The sequence below is a fragment of the Glycine soja genome, chromosome 14 (genome assembly GCF_004193775.1).
Source record: "Glycine soja cultivar W05 chromosome 14, ASM419377v2, whole genome shotgun sequence".
Classification (NCBI taxonomy): Eukaryota; Viridiplantae; Streptophyta; class Magnoliopsida; order Fabales; family Fabaceae; genus Glycine; species Glycine soja.
The window spans coordinates 7,469,668-7,492,669 of record NC_041015.1 but is presented as its reverse complement, the minus strand read 5'-3'; the positions used below and the strand labels follow the sequence as shown (position 1 = coordinate 7,492,669).

The following is a 23,002-nucleotide window of genomic DNA, read 5'->3' as shown; positions in this document are numbered from 1 at the left end:
GTAATGTGAGTTAAATAATTAAGGGACATGATCACTTATGATAGATTTTTAGTATTGTGAAAAGGGGAAGAGGGAGACCAGAAAAACAAGAAAGAAAACGAAGGAAATTGTTAAAGAAGTGTTATAGTAAATAGTATTTTTGAAATTTAGTCTTTAACTAAGTTAAACGGTGTCGTGCGATGCATATAATTGTCCTTACTAGTGCCTAATGGGATAAAATTTTGTTGTTATAAATGTATAATATTTTTCATCATTGTGCTGCTTTACAATAACCTTTCGCATGAACCAGCAAATAGAATGTTTACAGAAAGTTGAATGAGAAAGCCAGAAAGTATAATATACCATCAGATTACATAGTTATTTACAGATGGAAGATTAAGCTTTCTTCTAAAAGGTAAAACCAGGTGCTTAGCCACCAAAGAAGAAATATAATATGTTTCAAGAGTAGAAAGGAAGAGACAAAAAAAAAAAAAAACTGTTATGATTAGTTAGTCAGAAACTCTCCACGGTTGACAATAAAGTTAACCTCTTTCTGTGTGTTTTCTACATTCGTATTCAGGACTGATTCATTAAGACCTTATGGCTGCCGAAGATGCTTCTCAGATGATGGATGAGATCATAACATGCTTCCAAATGAAGGTGATGTATGTGCAGCAACGCCATACAATACCGTGTTTGAATGGGCCTAGATCCTCTCCAGTTATTGAACTTGTATCATTTTCTCTCTTCACAGCAGGTGCAGTTGACGGAGAGAGATCAAAGGGTATTTGAACAAGGAGAAATAAAGTTTAATTGCATCCAATTATGCCTCATTTTCTGTGAGCTATGGCACTGTGTTTTGAGACATCCAAGACTATTTCAAATAGATCAGCCTCAGACTCATCAAAATCTAAGACTTGAGTACTATTCCCATTGTGGTGATTTCCTTTGTTTGCGGATCGATTAAGCCACTGAGAATCAATCCTTCCCATGGAGAAGAGCTCCTTGCTGTCATCATAGCCAAGGGTAGCACCAGGGGAATTCACAAGTGGGGCTATGAAGCATGGATTTGGTGTTCTTTGCGCATTTGCAGGTGCATATTTGAATGCACTTTGTCCAAAATTAACCAAAACCTGAATGTCTATATTTGCAGCCAAAGTTGGACAGAGTGGAGTGGCAAATTCCTCTGACTGGCAGTGGATGACATGCACCAACTCTGAGTCCAATGTGAAGAAAACCTTTTTCTGCCTTGGATCAAACCCGCAACCAATTACCCTATCAGTTCCTATCCATTGTGCCTTCTCAGACTCCATTACAAGTTTCATTCCTGTAACCAAGTTTCACAACTTAGATGTGTCGAAAAGAACATGAATGAATCAGCATATATTGAACTATATCTGTAGAAGTGAGTGAATTTAGCATAAACACAATGATTGTAAAGTACAACCAATCAAAAACTCAAGATATATTAAAATGATAATGGAAAAACAATGAAACCCTGCAGAAGTTATTTGAATATTATCTTGATTTTTTGATTGGTTGTAAAATTGTTTTGTGGAAATATGAATATACAAATTAAAATCAGACAACTTAAATGCAGCTCCTTGTATACATATGGTACTGTTTTGCAATTGTAATTAGAGCTCCACTTTAATCCACATAATAAAGGTTTGCATTAAAGATTAGCACAAGTTATCAAGGTAAAACTCAAATTCTAATAGGATAAGAACACTAAAACCACTTTAAAAAGGGCATCTAAATTTTGTCCATTAAAATCATTACTATAACACAACTATAACTGGTCTATTCTGCTCTAAGTACGACTTTGTAGTTATATGGTGGAATGTGGACTGTTAAAAACATTTCGTGTGGGCCTTTGATGTTGATGTTTTAGGTGACAATTAGAAATGTGTCTTTAGTTGGGTCAAGCTGTTCTGTTTCTAAAACATCAGCACAAAGCCAAAAATTTTATGACTAATGAACTTCGAATTTGTACTGCACTTATCACTACACCACCTAATGAATAATGACCCTATCCTCTTGTCCACAAATTTTGGACCTATAGGAAATGGAATGGCCTTGAAGCCTTTCTTTACTCAAATGGTAAATAAAAATGAACATGTCAAGCAATAAAACAAGGGTAGGTAATTCAGTTACCTTCAAGAAAGACAGAACCATTGGAATTGAATCCAATGCTCCGAGGGTAGCTACCTGGAACTGTCAAAGGAACACCCCCTCCAGCTGTTAACCCCAATGAGAACATCACAGATCCACTCTTTTCACCACCCTCTTTCTGGCCAAGTTTCATTTCTTCAACAGTGTCCAATTCACTTGCTCCATTGGAACCATCTTCAATGAGGAGTTTTGTCTTCTCCCCTTCTCTCTTCGCAACAACCAATTCATGATCATCGATATGAGAAAACAAGATGGTGATTTCAAAATAGGCCTCTTGTGGGAAGGCATAGTTCCCCAAAGGAGGGCCAGGAAGAGGTAAAACCGTCCTAATGACAGAAGCAACACTCATATTGGAAGAGTTGTTTGTGTGAAGAACCTTTTTTAACCCAGGATTGAGCCTAATCTTCTGCATATATTCAGCTGATCCATTGCACACTTCCCAGCTTATCTCAGCATTAGTTTTCATTCCATATTCACCAGCTGCACATGCTCCTAAAAGGGTTGATCTCTTTAAATGAGATGTCATGTTGCTCTTGTAGTTACTAAAAGCAAATCTAGACCAACCATTTTCCACAGCATCAACAACAAGGTAGGGATGATCATCCCAGTTAAACAAGTGTCCTCTTCTTGAGACACCATTATGAAACACATAAAATTTACCTTTGTTTTTGTTTTTGTGATCAAATTGGTGATAGATTGATGGTTGTTGATGAAGTCTTGCAATTCCTGCTTGGAGGCTCTCCATTCTGGTGATCCTATTGGCCTCAACAAAGTCTTTGTGCTCTTTCTTGTGGTGACACAAACGCCATATAAAAACCAGCAAAAGGGTTGAAACACATCCCAATGAGGCTGCCACCACCGCAACATGTATCACTCGACCCATCTATGATCTTTTCAGATTTTTTTTTTCTGCTTTCTTTTCCTTTTCAATTTCCTATGCATAGAATATTGTTCTAGCAATGAAGGGTGTGGTTTGGACTTTGGAGGAGTAATAATGGTAAAGGAATGAAAGAGGAGAAAATGATAAGGAGGCAATGGGGTATGGTGAGCATGGACTAAGACTTGTTCAATCAAAGCATGCAATAAGAGGTGATATTGTTATGTACTTAAGTTATGTTGTTATCAAACCAAAAGGTGAAGTGTCACATAAGGTTGAGTTTTCCTTGGAGTATGAATTCTTTGTCAGTATCTTTTAATTTAATTTTATTCGAACCGTCAAATACTTCTCATTTGAGAACAAAGGCGTTTGTTGATTTATTTTGTTTTGTTTAATTTTCAAAGGAGAGAGAGAGGAAAAAAAAACTAACATGGGCTGCATGAGTTGTTGTGCTTTCCATTTCATGCACTTCACTCACTAGTGGTGGCCAAATCGTCAGAGGCAGATATGATTTTCCACTAATCATATTATAAACAAAATTAATACTATAGGTGATGCTTTGTAGATAATCTTGTTCTTGGCATTACATCTACAATCTTTCTCTAGTCTGATACAGTGCAGAGTTCCAAATGCAAAATGGGTGCTTTTACCGAACTCTGATTTTGGGTTCTCTCATTATCTGCACTCTCTAAAAGTATATATATATATATATATATATATATAAAACAATTAAGGTGTGGAACTTCACAAGTGGCCATGGCACTTTGGAATAATAACACTATGACAGACATATAGTGATACAAAGAATAATAAATAAATAAATAAACTAAAGTTTTGTATTTGGAAAGTAGTTGTACCATTTTGGCATTTTTTTTTATCGAATTATGAATTCTAATTTTTGTTGAGTTTAATTTTTATACCGACGGTGTGTGCACTCTCAATCAATAAAATTTCTATTAAAATGTTTTAAGATAGGTATCAATATTCTAGAAACACTAACTAAAGGATTAATAAATAATTTTTTATTGAAATTTATGTTAGAGGTACATTAAAAATCATAATGATAATACGTACATTTATAGTACTTTTGTTTTTTTTTTAAAAAAAATCATTTGATTTTTGTAGCAATTGCCTTTAAAAAAAGCTATTGAAATATACCCTCATTTACGAGTGGATTTCTAACATTCCATTCATTGCTGGGAAAGAATTTAAAGTGTGCGAGTCCCTCTGCCATTAAGTGCACCGTCCTAAACATCATAATTCAGTGTTGTGTGTTTCCTGATGGAGTTGGAAAGAAAAACATTTCCACATGTAAACCTTGTCTTATTCCATGAATAATGACTCTCATTCCAGATGGCAAAGTCATTGTTGAGTGAGACACTTCAATATGGCCACAGTAGAGCCAAACAAATTAAGTGTGGGAAAATAAGATCACAAATTACAAAAACAAGCAATAAAAAAAAAGAAGAATGCTTGGTAACATTATTTAGTGCAAATTCAATGTATCATGCAGTTAAAATAGAATTGGAAAAGTTGAAAGCGACACACATTATTTGAGGCAAATTACCTCACATCATATACATACAGCAAAATTAAGTTAGCTGGGTAAAAAAAAAATGAAATAAGATTTATATGTAATAAAATGCTAAAAACTGTACACGGTACAGTGACGAGTAAATGCATATAACGTTATACCAAAAATACTAAAGTCAGACTTTATAAATCTGAAAATTTGTAAAAAAAAAAAAAGTATTTTTAGACCTAATATAGGGGGAAAGAGTATTCTTGTGTAGATATGTAGAAATCAAGACTAACAATTTTTTTTTGGTAGACATGTGTAAACCATAACATTTAATTTACTAATCTACAGAAGTTGAAGTAACGTCACTGATTTAAAGCAGTTTAATATCTTTTGAGTGTAGTTCATATTGATTTAATTTATTCAAAACAGATATGGCATAAAGCAGCTATCAACCAAATAATTAATAATCATTCTCTGACCAATTAATCTGACGATGAAACATTGAATTGCTTTTTCAAATTGATGCAGCTGAGAAAAGTGAACATCGTTGCTTGAATTATAACTAATGGCTTTATAATAGTATTTCGTAAGATGGTAATGTATCGTGATGGCTTGTCCGGCTAATGAGAATTTCTTTCACGGTTTTAATTCAATTTTAAGTTAAAGATATGTATGTACTTTTTGTTATAACTTGAACTGCATTGGTTGATCATTGTAAATTGCATTGTTGATGGCCAACTGTGGGGTTGTGAGTGATCACCCTATAGGCAAATAGACATCAGTGACTAAGACTAAGGATAAGGAAGTTATAAAAAAAAGACTAAATATAGCTGCCTCAAGGTTTGCTGCGATCTCTCAATCCCTCACCTCATCATCACATATAAATACCATTGGAGAACCAGTTTTCTCCTCTGGCTGCAATTAATGAGATCACTCTCCTTTGGTCTAGGAAATAACAAATACGATGATTTATATTACTTACCATGAGAAAGACATTCATGATCGAATCAAACTCACCCCATATTTGGCTTTGTAGTGACAATTTCTTGTGGAACATGTTCATCGTCCCAAGGAGAGATTCTACCCTCTTCCTCAAGAGGATTGACTTTCTTAACAACATTTTTCAGATCATCAAGCATGGCAAATGGTTGGGGCTCAATAGTCTTTATGACACAGCTACACGATGTCCTTAATTTCTCTGAACACTTACAGACCTCTAATGTTGATATAAATAACTAATATAAGCTCAATTATAAGGCCTCCCAAACTTGATTTATCCGGAAATTTGATATCAAAAGAAAAAAGCAGAAGATATATCAACTCACGTGGTAGAAGAGTCTTTTGGAGTTGAGCTTCATACTCAATCCCAACAACAGGTTCATTGTGGAGAAAATGCTGCATGAACAAAGAGAACATTATCTCCAAAACCACCCATAGTTAGTTATGAACCATTTTAATATGAAAAAAAATACTGGTAAATATTCATCTCTCAAGCTGGTAGATTGAATTTGATCACGCTCCAAATAAGCAGATTCAATCTCAGACATCAACAGGGCACGAACTACAGATATTTCACGCTCTGAAAAGCCATGAAGTCTTACCCTTGCAACCTAAAATATAGCTGTCAAAATATCAAAATAAAAGGGGAGAAAAGAAGGAAACTGAAGAGAGAAAGATGAAGAAAATGCAACTTAGGTCCAGATGAAAATAATACCTCTATTAACATTGATTCCAAGGCTTCGATAATTCCTTTTCTTTTACAAGATGAAGTCATTATATTGGTCTTTAATGGATGGACTAGAACATCAGCAACAACAGAACATCTCCACGCGCCTCTTTCAACGAGGATGGGGACCGGAGCCGCTAGAGCTCCGCCTCGAGTTCAACGGTGCTGCGGCGTGTGGACTGGTGGAGCTTCTCCTTGATGTTGTGGTCGAGGTCCTCAACGGCGTCGTCCTCGTTGTGGAATTTGAGGATCTAGACGAGGCAGTGGATGAGAGCCAGGAATGTTGACCATTGGTGAGGGAGATCGTCTTCGAGTTTGGAGAGGAAGGGAAGTCAAGGAGTGTGAGGAGGAATTTTAGGGTTCCGAACAAGCACGTTTGTGTCTGTAATGTTGAGTGAGAGGGAAAGTCAAACAGACGTGGTTAATTAAAAACGAAAAATATTCTAAGACACTTTTGTAAAAATATTATAAAACCTAGTTTTTTAAAATGGTTTTTATAAAATTATCGTAAAAATATTATATTTATTTATAAAAATGTTATCGTATTTTTTTAAAGTTGTTTTTTATCAACCGACGTAAAATCCACACGTAGAAAATGTTTTTTCAGTAGTATAAGTTACCTCCGTATAAATATTACCATTAAAATAAAAATTTCTTGCTTGCTCCATCAACCCATAAGCAGACCTAATGAATTTGTTAGACTTATCATTATATACTGAAGACACTACAGAAATCCATGAGCTACAATAAAAAAAGTCTAGTAACGTTTTATCATTAGATTGTTAATCCCTCTCAGAGACATCTTTCTTACAAAACAAACTAACATTTATCTAAAAATAAATTTTTAGTATAAATACTTTAAATTTACATTCAAATGATGTATTATACTAATAAATAATTTTATCAACATAAGAAATCAATAGATTCCATCAAGGCAACACACTAAATCATAAATAAATATAACTTAATTGATTTGTCAGAGAAAACTTAAATTCAATTTCTAAGTAATATAGTTTTTAAAAGGAATGATGAGTTTTAAATATGATTAAGTCAGAATAAAGATTAATTTCATAACAAATTTAAAGGACCAAAATCCTTAAAATATCTTGGAATAACCGGCAAACTTAAGACTCTGTACCAAATTTAAATAGAATACACTATTAATATAGTACGTTTTGTTATTAATATAAGTTCACAATATTTATATTCAGAATTTAGTTTTCATTAAAAGAAACTATATTTATAAAAGCTAACCAAATGCAAATCATTAATTAATAAGTAATTTTTTAATATTTAGCACAATATGCTAAAATAAAAAAAAAAAGGAGGGATGCATCGATTTGATCAATTATTACGAGGCACTTCACTTATTTGTGCCTTTTCTTTATGCCAAACTAAGTTCTTATTTGGTAGATGAGAGATTCTCAAGATATAATTAAGTGCTAAAGTGGGAATCCCTCCTATCCATAGCATGCATGCATTTCAATTTCGAGTTAATGTAATTCGATTTTTACTTTTTTTTTTTCTTCATCGTATAAGGGTGAAATTGGAAATTTGTTCTTATTAAGCAAAAACAATCATGCTAGTAGACGATAATATGAGAACATACTTGTGTTAGGACAATAAGAAATTGGCTATATTATAGGTTTGGTCACCCTTTAATTACTGATTCATAATTATTATTACCATCCAAAAATCTTATATAAAAGACATAAAAGAATATATTTTTGTCTTGATTATAAAAAATATAGGACTATTTTATTGTAATTTTTTTTTATCCCTAATGATTAATCTTCTCTTCTTATGAAAGTGGGTGTATTTATTGAGTTATTAATAATTAGCTGAAAAATTATCTTTTGAAAAATAATCATACCTTAAATTATTTAATGTCACGGGTAGTCTTAAAATAAAATTAAAATTTATGACAAACTAACTCATCTAACTACTTTTATTGATTTTGATGAATTAAATAATTATTTCATATATATAAGATTGGAGATAGTATTTTTTTTTTACAAACCACATGTATCTTCTATAGGAGATAATCTTTTTCGAGCTGGATAAGACCTGAGTGACAAAGCTCTTCCTTCAAACAATTGTATATCTAGGACTTGAACTCGAGATCTCTAGTTAAGTTAAAACAATCACATTTCAGTTGATCCACATGCTTGATGGTCTTGATCTTCAATTTTGGTATCTATTACTTTTTTTGCGATTTTAGTCTACCTATCTTGAAATTTTCACAAATTTGGTTCAATTCTCAATTTTGCATATGTATTTTTTTTTGGTTCAGTTGAACCTAGACCTAGTGTATTTATTAATGACACTATTAAAAAAATAATTTAATTAATTAAGAGATTGTGTCTCATTTAGTATTGTTATAAATATTGTTGTTGTTGTTATTGTTGAAAGGGTTAGTGAGAGTAGGTGTGAGATCATTTGCAAAAGAGGAGTATTAGAGATACATTCTCTAACTAGGGTCGTGCAAGACTTAGCCTAACCCTATGGCCTAACTTGACCCATTTTAATTTAACTCGTATATCATCAGGTTCATTCAAGTGTAAAGATGAGTTAGGCTCTAAAAAATTGACCCAACCAAAATATAGGTATGTGTTAGGGAAACACAACTTGTCCCAACCTAACTTTTGCTTGTCCCTAACTTTAATAGTCACTTGTATGGGGGGATGCCATAAGTAATTATCATTTAACTTTGTATAATATCATGTATAAAAATGAGATATAGATTATTCTTGAAATCTCAATTACATTAATAGGAAGTGAGAACTTGTGTTACTTGTATTTTGGGTCAACCTAGTTTTATCTTAAATAGACTCAATCCTAATTTGACCCATAGTTATTTGGTTCATTTAGGTCTAAGGCTGTTAGGGTCTAAAAATTGGCTTGATGGGTTAAGGTTGATTGCAACTTGGCCTAATCCTAATTTGACCCATAGATCCTTTATACTTTGAAATAGATTCAATTTAGTCTCTATCTGCTCCAACCATTTTTAAAATTGAACCCATTTTTAAAAAAAATACCAATATGCCACTAACTTGTACACATGACTTTTTCATGAAAATGGGTGCTTCTCAAAAACAATTTACGGAAATGATGTTCTTTGTAAACAATTTACATTGCAAGGACTTTTTTTTGGTTATGTTGGATTTATTGCAAGGACTTGTTTTTTGTTAACACACTTTTTACATTGTTATAGATACAATCAATATAAAAAAAAGTACTTTTTACATTGATTGTGCCTATAACCAATGTAAAACAGTAAAAGTACCACTCAAAGTGACACCTCCTGCACTCTTACGTGGCAAAAACAACCCATGCCATCTAAATTATTTCAAAACTACACTATATCCGTATATTATTTTTCTAAACCACCCATTTTAGTAAAAAAAAAAAAGTCTGTGCACACTACACACACAAAAATTCGCATGTCCCCCCCAAAATAGAAAGCTATTATTCCTACTACCAGTAATGTTATTGGCATTACCAAATGGGATGAAATGTCTCTTTTGCCCACAAGTCCAAATCCCTACACCCCTTAACCACTCATTTTCCTCTATGACTTCTCACTCCCTAACCCTAAGAAGTGTTGCCCTCTTCTAGTCGTGTTGTTGCATCACATCACACCTGACCCCCTTACTGTGCCACCATCCAACGACACCATCTTTGCCCTAAATTTGAACCTCTAAGGCTTTGCATGCAACCCCAACACTAACAACACCACCATAATCCAACAGACTCCTGCACGTGTTACCTCAACCTCCAAGGCTCCACGCACACGACTCCTTCCACTATCGTATCATTTGCACCCCCACCACCACAACCCACCATTTTAGGATTTTGTTGAGGGATTTATAGGTTTGGGGTGAGGTGTTTTGAATCTATGTTGTTGAGGTGTCAATGAGTTTGAGAGGAGGGGCAACAAGGAGGGGTATGGAAGGGTTGTAGAGAGGGGAATGTTGAGACAACAACGAAAATATGATTTTGTTGTTGTACAACATACAACCGAATTCTATTTCCATTTTTGAGTTGGGGGTGAAAAAAAACATAAGAAAATTACAATTTTATTGTTGATTGTACAAAAAAATCATATTTTGGTTGTTTCATTTTCTTCCACCCCCACTCAACAACGAAAATATGATCATGCTGTACTAGTGTGCAACGACAACATGTTTTCATGAGAAGGACAATTTCAGAAAAAACACAAAAAGCTACTCATAGGGGTAGTGTCATTAGCAAAGTTGGTAGTGTCAATGGTTGTTCCCTAAAAAAATAGGGTGTTGCTATTGGTTCCTACCATCTTTCAAATTTTCCAAAAACATCTTTTCCCATAATGCACAAAAAAATACACTTTTGCTGCACTCATGGGGGGGGGTGAGAAAAACATTATGTAACGGAACCACAATTTTATTGTAAATTTTTTTTCGCACTCCCACTAGTGTAGCAAGAATTGTATTTTCATTGCATAATTGGGTTTATGGAAAAAATGCACAACGAAATCAAGATTCTGTTGTGCAAGTGAGGGTTAACCAAGAATGTACAACAAGAACATGATTTCATTGCACGGTGTACAACAAAGTCATATTTCCATTGTACATTTTTTTGTTTTTCCCATTGTTAAATAAATAGAAATAACTTAGGTATTAATTGCATAATTTGTAACCCAAATGAATCATGATTTTGTTGTGTCACAATTTCTGTAACACAACGGAATCGTGATTTCATTATGTTGTAATTTGTGTAACCCAACAAAATCATGATTCTATTGTGTTATAGACATTGTAGATGGGAAAAAATGAATGCTAATATTAGAGGATAGGAGGCAAAGGGTATTTTGGTATTTATGCATTGACGGTAGGGACTAATATCAATTCCAAAAAAAAAGGAGTTACTATTGACTCCATGATAATTACTCTTGGCCCTACCAGGGGGTTGTGACTTTTTTATTCCAAAAACACCCTCCAGGGAATAACGATTTCGTTGTATAAAATGCACAACGAAATTGTGATTTTGTTATGCACCAGTTTTTGCCCCCCTTATTCACAATCGAATCGTGATTCCATTCTAATCATATACAATGGAACCATGATTTAGTTATATGTTTTTTTGTCATCCCAAACATAACAAACAAATCTTGATTCTATTGTTATATTTGCGGCACCCCCCTTAACACAACGAAATTCCAATTCCATGTGGCTAAATTTTTTATCATAACAGAATCATTCCATTGTGATAAAATTTTAGCCACATGAAATCACGATTTCGTTGGGATAAAAAAATATCCACCAGATTCCGTTGTGGTGTTTTTTTTAAAAAAAAATGGAAGAAGAAACACATTTTTGTGAAACTTAAATTGTTTGTTTTTATTGAACACTGCAGCATTGCATTTATTGGTTGAGACTATTATTTTTTTGCGATGTATTGACTGAACACCACTTTTTCGAAGACATATTTACTGAACAATCATTTTTCCTGATACGCATACCAACCATATTAAACATAGACCCAATCTAAATCATTTATGTTTTTGGTGTCATCTCAACCATTGATATGGCATAAGTCATGAGAGAGAATAATATATCATTTAATATAAATAGCAGTAGGGGCTTGATGCAACTCTACACCTTTGCTTGATATTCACCATATTGCTTAAAATATGTAGAGTGTATATGCTCTTGTGTATTGTGATGGTGACATGATTCCATCATCTGAAGGGATATTGTTTGAATGTTCTAGTGGTCCTTAAGTCGTCACAATAAGTGACCACATATCGCTTGATGGCTTAGGGAAAACAATTATTGATGTCACTGGAGGTTACAAAATTTTACTTTATCTTTTTTACCACAAACCAATTTACGTTGGTGATGATTGTGTTGAATACGAGTATATGAAGCTTAAACACAATGATGATGTAGGAAAAATGGTTTTCATCTTTTCAGAATTTAGTGGCAAAAGTCCAATTGAGTTGAATGCAAATTTTGGTCAATCTATAGATGAAATCATTACTCTGCTTTGCAAACCAATAAAATCAAGATCTGCTGATGAGATCATTGCTCTAATGCATGTTAAATTTGGGTAACCATGTTTTTACTTTATCAAAATCTTACACTATTTGTTTATTTAATTTTAAAAAAAAATTATTATCAATGTTTATTTAGTTATTGTTTGTCCATATGTTTGTTTTATAATCAATTGAAAAGTTGTTGTTACTACTAGGTGTGTGTTGTTTAAATAGTCAACAAACACAAAAAATAAGTAAATTAAACACATCATCAACTAACAAAAATATATGTCAAAACAACAAAAAATTGTACAAATAATAATAATTAAATAATCATCTGCCCTTGCCACCTTTCCTGCCACCCTTGCCACCATCCTTGACAACCCTCTTCCTCTGCCTCTCTAAGTTACACCCAACGTTGAAGCCTTCCTACAACTATTGTAGAGCTTGTTGTATGGTTCGATGATGACTTATGTCCTTTGGCACAACTTTGAGGTCCAACAAGCTCTACAACAATTGAACATGACTAAATTGCATCAGCACCCTCTCTGGAAGATAAGGCTACACGTTTGTCTCGCACCTAATGAAGTCAAAGAAAAGGGTTTGCTGGGGGAAAGGCCTAACACCCTTGTGGCGCTCAAAAAGACACCAAATGACAACATCCATTTGGAGGCCATCCATCTTCTCCCTCATCGGATCAACTTACTTAGTAACTTGTGTTGGCTTCCATCTGCTAGCTACCAGTTCATCCAGAGCATCGATCCTAGGCTCAAAATAGCCAACAATGGGTAGATGCACAAATGTCTAAGATTGTAAAAAATATTGTCAAAAAATTATGGTAATAAATAAAATAATAATACAAATAATCACAATTAAACAATTATTTACTTATCATGACTAAAGTCATGTAACCTCCAACATGCTTACTGGTGTACTGACTCACATAGGAGAAATGATCATATAGGTATGTCAGTGCAACGACTCCCCAAGCGTACCAGTGTCAGTCATCTAGGTTGCTTAGGTAGAGGAGGTAGGCGATGTAGACATGAGTTGGGGACTTGTCAGCAAATATTATACTATCGACCAAGTGCAAAAGATAAGTTGTGGCAACCCACACGTATGATCCTAATTGGACATACTGGTGATATAGGTCTGTCAGCCAAGCCAACCCAACCTTGGGACCTGCAATGCTCACTTCTATTGCCTTTTTCTCTATCAAAATGCCAAGGCGAGTCATGAGCAGAAACTTCATGACCTCTTTACTAAAGATGGAAGGGACATGATCAAAAGGCCTACTTATCATAGGAAGATGCATGAGACATGACACATCATCCAGAGTGATGGTCATCTCTCTGACAGGCAGGTGGAAGGACGAGGTTTCCTGGTGTTTCTTCTCCACAAGGGCATCCACGAAGACCTTGTTTGCGACAGGGTACTGCACCGTAACTATGTCTGATAACCCTAACCGTAACATAATAGCCCTCACCGTCGGCTCAGTGGGGAATGGTAAGACCTAGCCACTGTGGCTGACTAACTCCATCTCTGGTCGTAATTGTCAAATTTATACATGACCAACACAATGGTCCGTGTAAGATCGAATCAATGACAAATCAACTGGACCTCTTCCAAATGGAGGTCCAATGATCCTGTCAAATGGGCATGCCTCTAGCTTTGTTAGCGAATGTCGCCAACCACATGCTAACACAGTCAGCCTTCGATGCCTCTCTCCAGCATCATCCCTTTCATGTGAGGGGATTGAGTCCTTATAAGAGGGATCACCTCCAGCCACCTATGGAGCATGTTTGGTTCGAGCAATCTAAAATTAAAGGGAAAACAATTAATTTGTTAATAAAAAATAACAAAAATTAAAATAATAACAAAATAAAAAAAATTTAATAACCAAAACGAAATCAATTCGTTTTGGTTCTGGCCAAAACCTAGAACAAAATAATAATTTCGTTATGTATTCTGGCATGAGCCACAATAAAATCGCGATTCCGTCACATAACAAAATTGCAATTTCATTGTAGTTCATACCAAAACACACAACATAATTGTGTGATTCCGTTGTGGGTTTTAATAAAACACATAATGAAATTTTGATTTTGTTGTAGATTTTTATACAACGAAACTGTGATTTGGTTTCTGGTGTTCAAAACCCCAAAAAAGTAGAATACAAACCCCAAAAAAAAACAAGATTAGAGGGGATGCACAGGAAGGGAGAATAGAAGGGTCAGGGAGTAGAAGGGAAGGGTTTGTTTGGATTTGGAAGGGAAGGTTTAAGTTGGGGAAAAGGAAGGAAAATCAAAACAAGAAGGAAAAGGAAGAAAGAGAAAAGGGGGAATCTAGTGGAGAAGGAAAGGGGTGCCATGAAGGGAAAGAGGAAAGAGAGAGGAGTGGGAAATTTTGAAGTTGGAATAAAAGCATAATTTCAAAGGAGAGTAGGAGGCAATAGTAATTTGTGTAGTCAATGATATGTATAAAAAAATATCTCAAATATGTTGTAATGGGCCGCATATTGACGAGCCTGGAAAAATCTTTAGGCTCAAAAAAAAAAAAAAAGAATATCCTGTTCTGAAGTATGAAGAGGAAAACAGGTTCCTTGGATTTTCTGGCACCTCAACTCCCCTTATCTTTCTATCCATCGTCAGGCGATGCGATGAACAATTCCCTGTTTCTCCTTCACAATGCAAATGCAATCATCCACTTCAATTTTCATTCCCACCCTACCCTTCCTTCCATTCCCCGAACCACAAAACCCTTCCCTCACCGTCACTACCCACGCATCCAATGCTGCAGCAGCAACATCCAAATCGACATGGTGAAGAACAGCCAAGGAATCTATGCCCCCAAAAACGACAAGGTCGTCGTCCTCTGGGACCTCGACAACAAGCCCCCCCGCGGCGCTCCCTACGACGCCGCCGTCTCCCTCAAAACCCTCGCCGCCCGCTTCGGCCACCTCGTTGACTTCTCCGCCTACGCCAACCGCCACGCCTTCGTCCACCTCCCCCAGTGGGTCCTCCACCAGCGCCGCCACCGCAGAAACCTCGACATCCTCGAACGCAAGGGCGTCATCACCCCACCCGAGCCCTACACGTGCGGCGTGTGCGGCCGCAAGTGCAAGACCCACCTAGACCTCAAGAAACACTTCAAGCAGCTCCACCAGCGCGAGCGCCAGAAGAAGCTCAACCGTCTCAAATCCCTAAAGGGGAAAAAACGGCACCGTTTTAAGGAGCGGTTTTTGCGCGGGAATCACAAGTATGACGATGCTGCGAGAACGCTGGTGGTGCCGAAGGTCGGGTACGGGCTGGCGGCGGAGCTGCGGCGGGCGGGGGTGTTTGTGAAGACGGTGCAGGACAAGCCTCAGGCGGCGGATTGGGCCTTGAAGAGGCAAATGGTTCACTCCATGAGCAGAGGTATTGATTGGCTGTTTTTGGTTTCGGATGATTCGGATTTTTCGGAGATGCTGAGGAGGGCTAGGGAGGCTGATTTGGGAACCGTGGTGGTCGGGGATTGGGATAAGGCGCTTGGGCGCCACGCCGATTTGTGGGTGCCGTGGAGTGGAGTGGAGAATGGGGAGGTGGGGGATTTGTTGCCCAAGAGAAGAAGGGAGAATAGTAGAAGAAGAGAACAGGGGGAAGAACATGGTTTTGGTTTGGAAGATGATGACGGTGGGGTGTTTTTGAATGAGGATGAGGAATTGGGGCAAGAGTTTATGTTGTTGTATAGTGAGGACGAGGATGAGGACGTGGATGTGGAGGACTATTATGATGACGATGATGATGATGAAGAAGAGGAAGATGGGTTTTATATTCTTTGATTCTTTTTGGATGAAGTTGATACCAAGATTGTAAAAAGGATTTGCGACTGCCATTTCAGCCGCAACGTCAAGGTTTTCTAAGTGTCTGCAATCACAAATTGTGACTGTATCGACTGCATTTATCTGTAATTTCTCACAATACCAAGAAATGCAACAAAACCGTGATATGAGCCAGAATTTAAAAGCTTGGCTATGACTGTTTTTTTGGAATCAATTGTTATACCCAATAGAGGTTGAATTGGGGATATGGTGTATGTTATGTTATATGTATCATCTTTTCGACTTGGATTGGAATATAGAGGGTTGCATTGATTGCTCCCATGGTGGAATCAAGTCTGCTTTTTTAGTTGCTGCTTGCAATTTATGTTTCTTCAACTCCCTGTTAAAGCTAGTGCAGCTTAAGGTTTTGGCTTGCAATGGTGTGTTTTTTCTGCTCTCAAGTGAGCCATTTCCTTTTTCCCTCCTTGGCCCTTGCATATATATTATGTATAACATAAGATGACAGCCTCACTTAGTACAAAAATAGATTACTGTTTGGCTTGGTCAATGGCAATTGAAGTTTCCTGTGTCCTGTGTTAGTGTTAATGCTTGACTTGGTTTAATGTTGTTTTACATTACAACTAGTGTCTGCTCAATTCTGTGTGGAGGGCAAATTGACACCAGTATGTTTTTTTTTTTTTTTAACTTGCACTTCACTTCACCTTGTTCTAATTTTTATCAAATATCATTCAAAATATAACCTAAACATGAGATTATATCTTTCATGGAAGCAAATATGATATTGCTCATAGTACGACTTATTGTGTGTTTGGAAACACTCTCATGACGTGATAAACCAAGTCTAAGTGCCGAAAAATGCAAAAGTAATATTTATTAGCTCCAAAGGGAATATGGAAAATTATGTCCCCAACTTACAACCAAATATTCCATTAGTTTCTTCCACGGTACAAATCAATTTCTCACACCATGTACATATTTGAATATAACATGCGTGGCTTGAGATTAATTTTTATACATATTGCAATTTTGTTCAATGCTCCAAAAATAATTATGTTCATCTTTAAAACAATGAGCACATAATGAGCGTTTGCTGATGGTATTCTGTTTATTCAAGTGCAGTTTACTTGCCACTTCTCTACGAGATTTCAAGTTGGACTCAGCCTAATCCCTAAAAACTTCTCTGTTTACCATCATACTAGATTTTCTTTTGATATTCTTGTGGATTTTGTTAGTTGCCTATTTACCCTATCCCTGAAAATAAGAAAGTGCCCGGCACACATACGGCTTTGGTTAACTAGTTTAAAGGGATGCATTTATTATGGCCTTTAAATAAACAAACAAAAAAAATATTAAAAGATAATTTTGAAAGAACAGTACAAATTATTGACAAATTTAATGTCATTAACTAATTCTCTTAAAGAACATGAATTAGATGAAAGAATCTTATATAAAGGGTTAGACAGAGTACTTCATAAAAATCCTATGGGACGACAAATGTCCCAAAATTGTATAAAACAACATTTCTCAATGCTTCCTCATACATGATGCACATCAAATCAAATGTATAAACTGAAGGGGCCAAAATTGTTGTATGAATCCTGTCCATACATCCATGTCTGGAACTCAATGGCCCAAATAATCATCACTAACACCAAATCTATTTTCAGGAAAAGTATTCTAGCACAAGCTGCACAACAATGCTATTCTATTTTTGTTACATAGGAGGTATACAGAGGCAGACTAAAGTGTAGGTAAAGCTAAATTGGACTCAGTTTCGATCCTGTGATCAATCAGCTCCTAAAATAACTTAATGCCACTTGACAAAAGTTCTTGAGCAGAATACATGGGACAAATTAGCTTCACCAATAAGATACTCCCCCAAGCCATCTGATCCATGCTGCTTAGATTTTACTTTAAAGCATTATTTCTGAATACTGGTAGCAATATCAGCTATTAAATAAAATTTAAAGATATTCCAACAGGAAGGAGAAACTTTCTGCTTTCCTGGGCAGCCTGGAGCCAAAGGAAAAAAAAACAATTGAGCTACAAAAAATTTAAAATTTCTCAAAAATCAGAGGGGAATAGTAGCAGCACTGTATCTTATGCCTTGCATTCATCAAAGCTGCTAGGAACTGCAACTCGGGATGAGAAAAAACCGGAATGACTACTGAAAACAAACCCAGATGAAAATACAACTCCCTCATGTGCAATCAGACTTGGAGGAGGATGTCCATAGATTATGTAATGAATCTTTTCTGGATCTTGTGGCACACAACCATTTCCTTGGGATTTCATGATCATCAGTAGTTACAGTTGGCACATGCCAACTACCATTGGCTGATTCCTGCAGTAATATTATATTTAGCATATATAAGTAAGTTGGAAAGCTACAAATACAAGTGGGGGTAGACAAATCCTAAACCCCTTAGAATTGGACAAAATCAGATTGAGTACACAGATAGGAATTGTATTTCAATGCTAAGCAAGAATAACTTTATTTGCTTGGTGAAAACATGTTTTTTTTTTATATATTCAACTGAACAAGAAAAGCAGTTGGGTTATCATATCACCTGAATAACTATTGAATAACGGGGAGGCATAATTATGGAGTGCCCACATGTTGATGCTGATGTTCGAACCTGAACCAAAAAATGCATCATCAATCCTTTCATTATTGGAGTCAAAAACCCAATACGAAAATCATTAGCAACAGACAAATACATCAGTAATCCAGCATCAAGAAAGGCTAAAATTCTTGAGAACTGATTCTAGCACAGATACATAACAAACTAGTGAGTTTTAGACGACGACAATAACAACAAAAGTCCTATCCCATTAGGTGAGATTAGCTACATGGATTGCACAATGCCATTAAAGACCAAATTCCCAGGGATATCATTTATCATGAGATCCCTCCTAACAATTTCCTCCAATGCCCTACTTGACGACCTCCCTCTCCCCCTTTTAGCAGGGCTAAATACCATGCGATCTACTCTCATTGATGCTTCCAATGACTTTCTTTGCACATGTTCAAACCACTTTAACCAATTTTCTATTATCTTTTTTCCTTAACTGGTGCTACAAAGGACAGATCTACTTTTTGAAGTTTGGGGGCAGCTGCACAAACAAGTTTTTTTTTTCTTCTTAATATCATATACTTTTATAATTACAAATTATCCCTATAATTTAAATGCTGTAAAAAACCCTATAATATTACTATTGCCCCCACATATATGAATATTGTTCCCACAATTTAGAATTTCTGGATCCGTCACCAGGTGCTACACCAATATCTTCTTATTATAATCATTTTGTATCCTATCCTTTCTTGTGTGGCCATACGTCCATCTTAACATCTTCATATCTACCACCTTTTCCTCTTGTTGCCCCTTCAAATTCCAAATTTATTGCCACAGACTTTCTTTTGGGTTTGGTAGGTACTTTGATCACAATTAACCCTAAAGTCCAATGCTTTCCTCCATCTTAATCATCTAGTTTACATCTTGTGTGTGACATTTTCATTGATTTCGCCATCATTTTGTAATATTGATAACAGGTATTTAAACTTAAAACCTATAGTATGGTATCTTTCCCAATTTTACTTCCAAGTATTCTTTTTCTTCTTGTTTCTTGCTCAAATTACAATGCATATACTTTGTTTTACTCCTACTCAAGCAAAAATCCATTTATTCCACAGTTTGAATCCAAAACTCAAGTATAGAGTTACCTTCTTCCCTTGATTTCTCAATCAAACTATATCATCCAAAAAAAAACATGCAGTTTTTTGGATCAGAAGCATGATGAATTATGCTATATATGAAGTTCTTTTAAGGATCAGGGTAGTAGGATTCATTAGCTTATTCTACACAGGACCTTCTAATTCCATATTAGATTACCTATTATTACAGTTAAACAAACATTGTTGTGTGAAGACATATTGGCATTTGACAATTAAATTGAGAACACCGTGCAACAGCCCATTTAATAATTTCTTTTTTCTCAAGGGGGCAGTTTTATGATTGTTGTCGCTGACCTTGGGTAGTCAATGGCCATGGATACGGAAGACAAGCAGAATTCAGAATAGTCTTATAATGAATGCATCTGGAATCAGGACAGAGTTATACTATATAGTGTATAAGAAATTGTCGGATAATTTAGAATACCTGATGTTTTTCCTTCCATCTCGGGAAAAAATTAGAACCCAATAGTTGGAACAAGTGGTCCCTCATCTCGTCATTTGTTAACAGTAAGCATTTACAACTAACAGCAGCATATAACCAATACCTGCAATAAACAAAACACCATTTTAGTACAACTGAATTGTAGGACTATAGAGACATATATACACCGAAGAATTTATATTCATATCAATGTTGTAAATGTGTGATACAACAAATTAACAACAGCAAACCCCTATCCCACTAGATGGAGTCAGCTACATGGATCAATCAACATCATTAGGTTCTTTGGAAATGTAAAATAAGAAATTAGGCAAGTCAATCTAACTTAAATATTAAGGAAGTACTGCATTACCAGTCATCATTTGAACCTTGAGGTGTAGCATAAAGAGCACCGTTTTTTTTCCAATTTTCTATAAGTCTCATGTTTTTTGGATTCTGAGCGGGACCACCACGTACCCGACTTATATGCAAAATTATAAGTGGCAATCTCTTCGAAGGGCTTATTTGACGTAATTGTTCAACAACAGTATTAAGCTACAACCAAGGGCAAATAACTATTAAGTAGTAGTTACTTTTCTAATGAGTTAATAAATTCAATAATTTCACGCACACCTGTGAAAAGCTGAAATTATGCCCATTGGCAAGGCCTACATTGGCACCATCAACAACAGCATCAAATGGACCATGCTGCTCAAGCCATGTCTGCAGAAGTTAAACTTCTATATCAGTCACTATTTCATTGCTAATTCTTTTATATATAACCTAATTAAAGACAAAGACTTAAAAATAAAGGCACTAGTCTATACAATCCTTGTCAAAGGTAGCCTACAGGAAAAAAGGATTTCCCTTCACCAAATTCAGCTTTCAAGTAACAAAACAAAATTTCTAAACAAAACAGTGAATCCTGTTCTACCTGAAAATGAACAAAGTTTGCCTTAGCTTCTTTTTGGCAAGCTAATTTAGACAATGATGCAGCAAAATTTTCAGTCTCTTTTGGATCAATATCAATGCTCACAAGCTTCTCCCCGCACAAGGGACACACCCCATCCTCGTTCACCTGAGTATTCGCCACCTTCCACCGCCCACTCCCAAGCCACCCTTGTCCATGCCATCCTCCACCTCCCTGCGCAATGCCTTCCCTCACCTTCTTAACATCCCACTTCTCCTTCCCAATTTTTGCAGCATACTCTGAGTTAAACCAGTCCTCAACTATCCCCAAAGTTGATTCAGATACCTGCCTCAACGTAGAGCGCAATCGATGCAAAATATCATACACCTTGTCTTCCTTCTTGGCATTGACACTGACTTCCAAAAGAGCAGAAAGCTCGGGCTCTTCCGCCACAATCCCAGACTCAACCATGTCAGCATCAACTAGATAAGCCTTCTCTGCATCACCCCTCTTGCAAAATCCAAATAAAGCCGGCTCATACGATCTCAGCTTCGGAGCAATAGCAACATTCTTCATCTGCTTCAGCAATTCAAAAGCCATGTCAGGATCTTCATTGGCAGCAGCAAGCCTAGCAGCATTGGTAAAAGTGGCTTCATTGGGCTGAACTCGGTCATTCAACATCTGCTGAAAAACCTCAAACCCCCTTTTGAGACCCAAATTGGGAAAACCAGCAGCACTTTCAATGGAACACAGGTAGAGCAACTTGTTGTAGTGATCGAGGTTGAGTAGAACCCCCAATTTTCGAGCCTCATCGTAGTGGCAAAGCGCTTGAGCGACATTTCCGTCCTTCGAGCACTCGTTTAGCTTGCGCAACAAGACTCCTTCTGGAGACTCATAGAAGGCTTTTCTTCTGGCTTTGCTCGAAAGCTTAACGATGGTGGTTGTTCCTTCGTCTCGTGATTTGGGCGTTCGAGCTAATGAGGTGATGGAGAAGTTAGTAGCAGCTGTTAGGGTGCGTTTGGCGTTGTGAGAAGAGAGAAGTGGGCGCCAGTAATGGGATTGTCTAAAGATACTGAAAGGAGGAGCCAGTCTCGCCATCATCACTGTTTAAAAAAGCAATCTCGTAGTCATGAAATCTAAGTTGAAGAATACCAGAATGTATATTGTGGTAAAGAAAAGACAAAACTTCGTGAGAATTAGCAATGTTGTGAAAACCAACCCAGCCATTGACAATGACTATTTAGATTACAAGCAAGCAAGAATGGTGTTTTCTCATGCATTAAGACTAATTAAGTCTATCCAACACTTCTTTGCATACATTCAACAAGCAATCCAAACAAACATTTACAGATTTACTTGTGTCCATCAATTTCCAATTTCGGAACTTGTCCTCAATTCAAAAACATAAAAACCTTATTTCAAAAGACAATCCAAGTTAAGCAATTCACATTACCTCAAACAGAAAGTAGATTACCTTACCTTGCCGGACGAAGAGCAGCAAACGCGTGCGTTTAGAAAGGGAGTGCCATATTGTGAGATTGAGAAAGGGACGCCATTAGACGCTGTTCCAGCATCCTCCGTGACGGTGACGGCGACGACAATGATGCGAGATTGAGACAGGGACGGCGAGTCCCCCAGAGAAATTCAACTCTGCTTTAGAGAGGAGATGGTTAGGACCCAGGTGCCACCGTCAAACGACGCCGCGGCAACCTCGCAGGAGTGACGGCGCGGCGGTGTTGTGTGGGTTAGTGAGATGAGAGAGCTTAGAGCTAAAACGCAGAATTGGGTTCGTGAAACGACGAGTTTTCAGTGATTAA

General features: G+C 36.4%; 3 protein-coding genes and 1 pseudogene across 9 annotated transcripts; 1 reads left to right on the top strand and 3 right to left on the bottom strand.

Moving 5' to 3' along the window:
* Positions 1 to 311: 311 nt before the first annotated feature.
* LOC114383619 (zinc protease PQQL-like) lies at positions 312 to 6,686 on the bottom strand. Of its 5 annotated transcripts, none has more exons than XM_028343328.1 (4): positions 6,268 to 6,686; positions 6,026 to 6,174; positions 5,879 to 5,948; positions 312 to 1,306 (listed from the first exon to the last, which is right to left on the bottom strand). In XM_028343328.1, the coding sequence occupies exons 2-4, from the start codon at positions 6,098 to 6,100 to the stop codon at positions 810 to 812; spliced, it is 642 nt and encodes a 213-aa protein (XP_028199129.1). In that variant the 5' UTR covers positions 6,101 to 6,174; positions 6,268 to 6,686; the 3' UTR covers positions 312 to 809. The 5 variants fall into 5 exon arrangements, with proteins under 5 accessions (XP_028199129.1, XP_028199128.1, XP_028199126.1 ...); XM_028343327.1 differs by having other exon boundaries at positions 6,026 to 6,163; XM_028343325.1 differs by lacking the exons at positions 5,879 to 5,948; positions 6,026 to 6,174; positions 6,268 to 6,686 and adding exons at positions 2,137 to 2,646; positions 2,815 to 3,741.
* A 6,609-nt stretch (positions 6,687 to 13,295) lies between these two features.
* LOC114385286 (protein MAIN-LIKE 1-like) lies at positions 13,296 to 13,769 on the bottom strand. The gene has a single exon (XM_028345297.1). The coding sequence runs from the start codon at positions 13,767 to 13,769 to the stop codon at positions 13,296 to 13,298; it is 474 nt and encodes a 157-aa protein (XP_028201098.1).
* An 870-nt stretch (positions 13,770 to 14,639) lies between these two features.
* LOC114383402 lies at positions 14,640 to 16,685 on the top strand (annotated as a pseudogene).
* An 858-nt stretch (positions 16,686 to 17,543) lies between these two features.
* On the bottom strand, positions 17,544 to 23,002 carry LOC114383401 (proteinaceous RNase P 1, chloroplastic/mitochondrial-like). Of its 3 annotated transcripts, XR_003660499.1 has the most exons (8): positions 22,665 to 23,002; positions 21,210 to 22,288; positions 20,909 to 20,998; positions 20,649 to 20,830; positions 20,279 to 20,399; positions 18,686 to 18,754; positions 18,222 to 18,459; positions 17,544 to 18,128 (listed from the first exon to the last, which is right to left on the bottom strand). XR_003660499.1 is itself a non-coding variant. In XM_028343076.1 (7 exons), the coding sequence occupies exons 2-7, from the start codon at positions 22,284 to 22,286 to the stop codon at positions 18,316 to 18,318; spliced, it is 1,683 nt and encodes a 560-aa protein (XP_028198877.1). In that variant the 5' UTR covers positions 22,287 to 22,288; positions 22,660 to 23,002; the 3' UTR covers positions 17,544 to 18,315. The 3 variants fall into 3 exon arrangements, 2 of the variants coding, with proteins under 2 accessions (XP_028198877.1, XP_028198876.1); XM_028343076.1 differs by having other exon boundaries at positions 17,544 to 18,459; positions 22,660 to 23,002; XM_028343075.1 differs by having other exon boundaries at positions 17,544 to 18,459.

Bases quoted from the DNA above. Each gene is read 5' to 3' on its own strand.
- LOC114383401 (XM_028343076.1), bottom strand. From the start codon at position 22,286: ATGATGGCGAGACTGGCTCCTCCTTTCAGTATCTTTAGACAATCCCAT. The intron at 18,755-20,278 runs GTATTCTAAATT...TTTTTGGTTCAG, and splicing joins GATGGAAGGAAAAACATCAG to GTTCGAACATCAGCATCAAC. The intron at 18,460-18,685 runs GTGATATGATAA...ATATTACTGCAG, and splicing joins GTTATTCAATAGTTATTCAG to GAATCAGCCAATGGTAGTTG.
- LOC114383619 (XM_028343324.1), bottom strand. From the start codon at position 3,037: ATGGGTCGAGTGATACATGTTGCGGTGGTGGCAGCCTCATTGGGATGT. The intron at 1,307-2,136 runs GTAACTGAATTA...ACTTGGTTACAG, and splicing joins TGGTTCTGTCTTTCTTGAAG to GAATGAAACTTGTAATGGAG.
- LOC114385286 (XM_028345297.1), bottom strand. From the start codon at position 13,769: ATGTTACGGTTAGGGTTATCAGACATAGTTACGGTGCAGTACCCTGTC.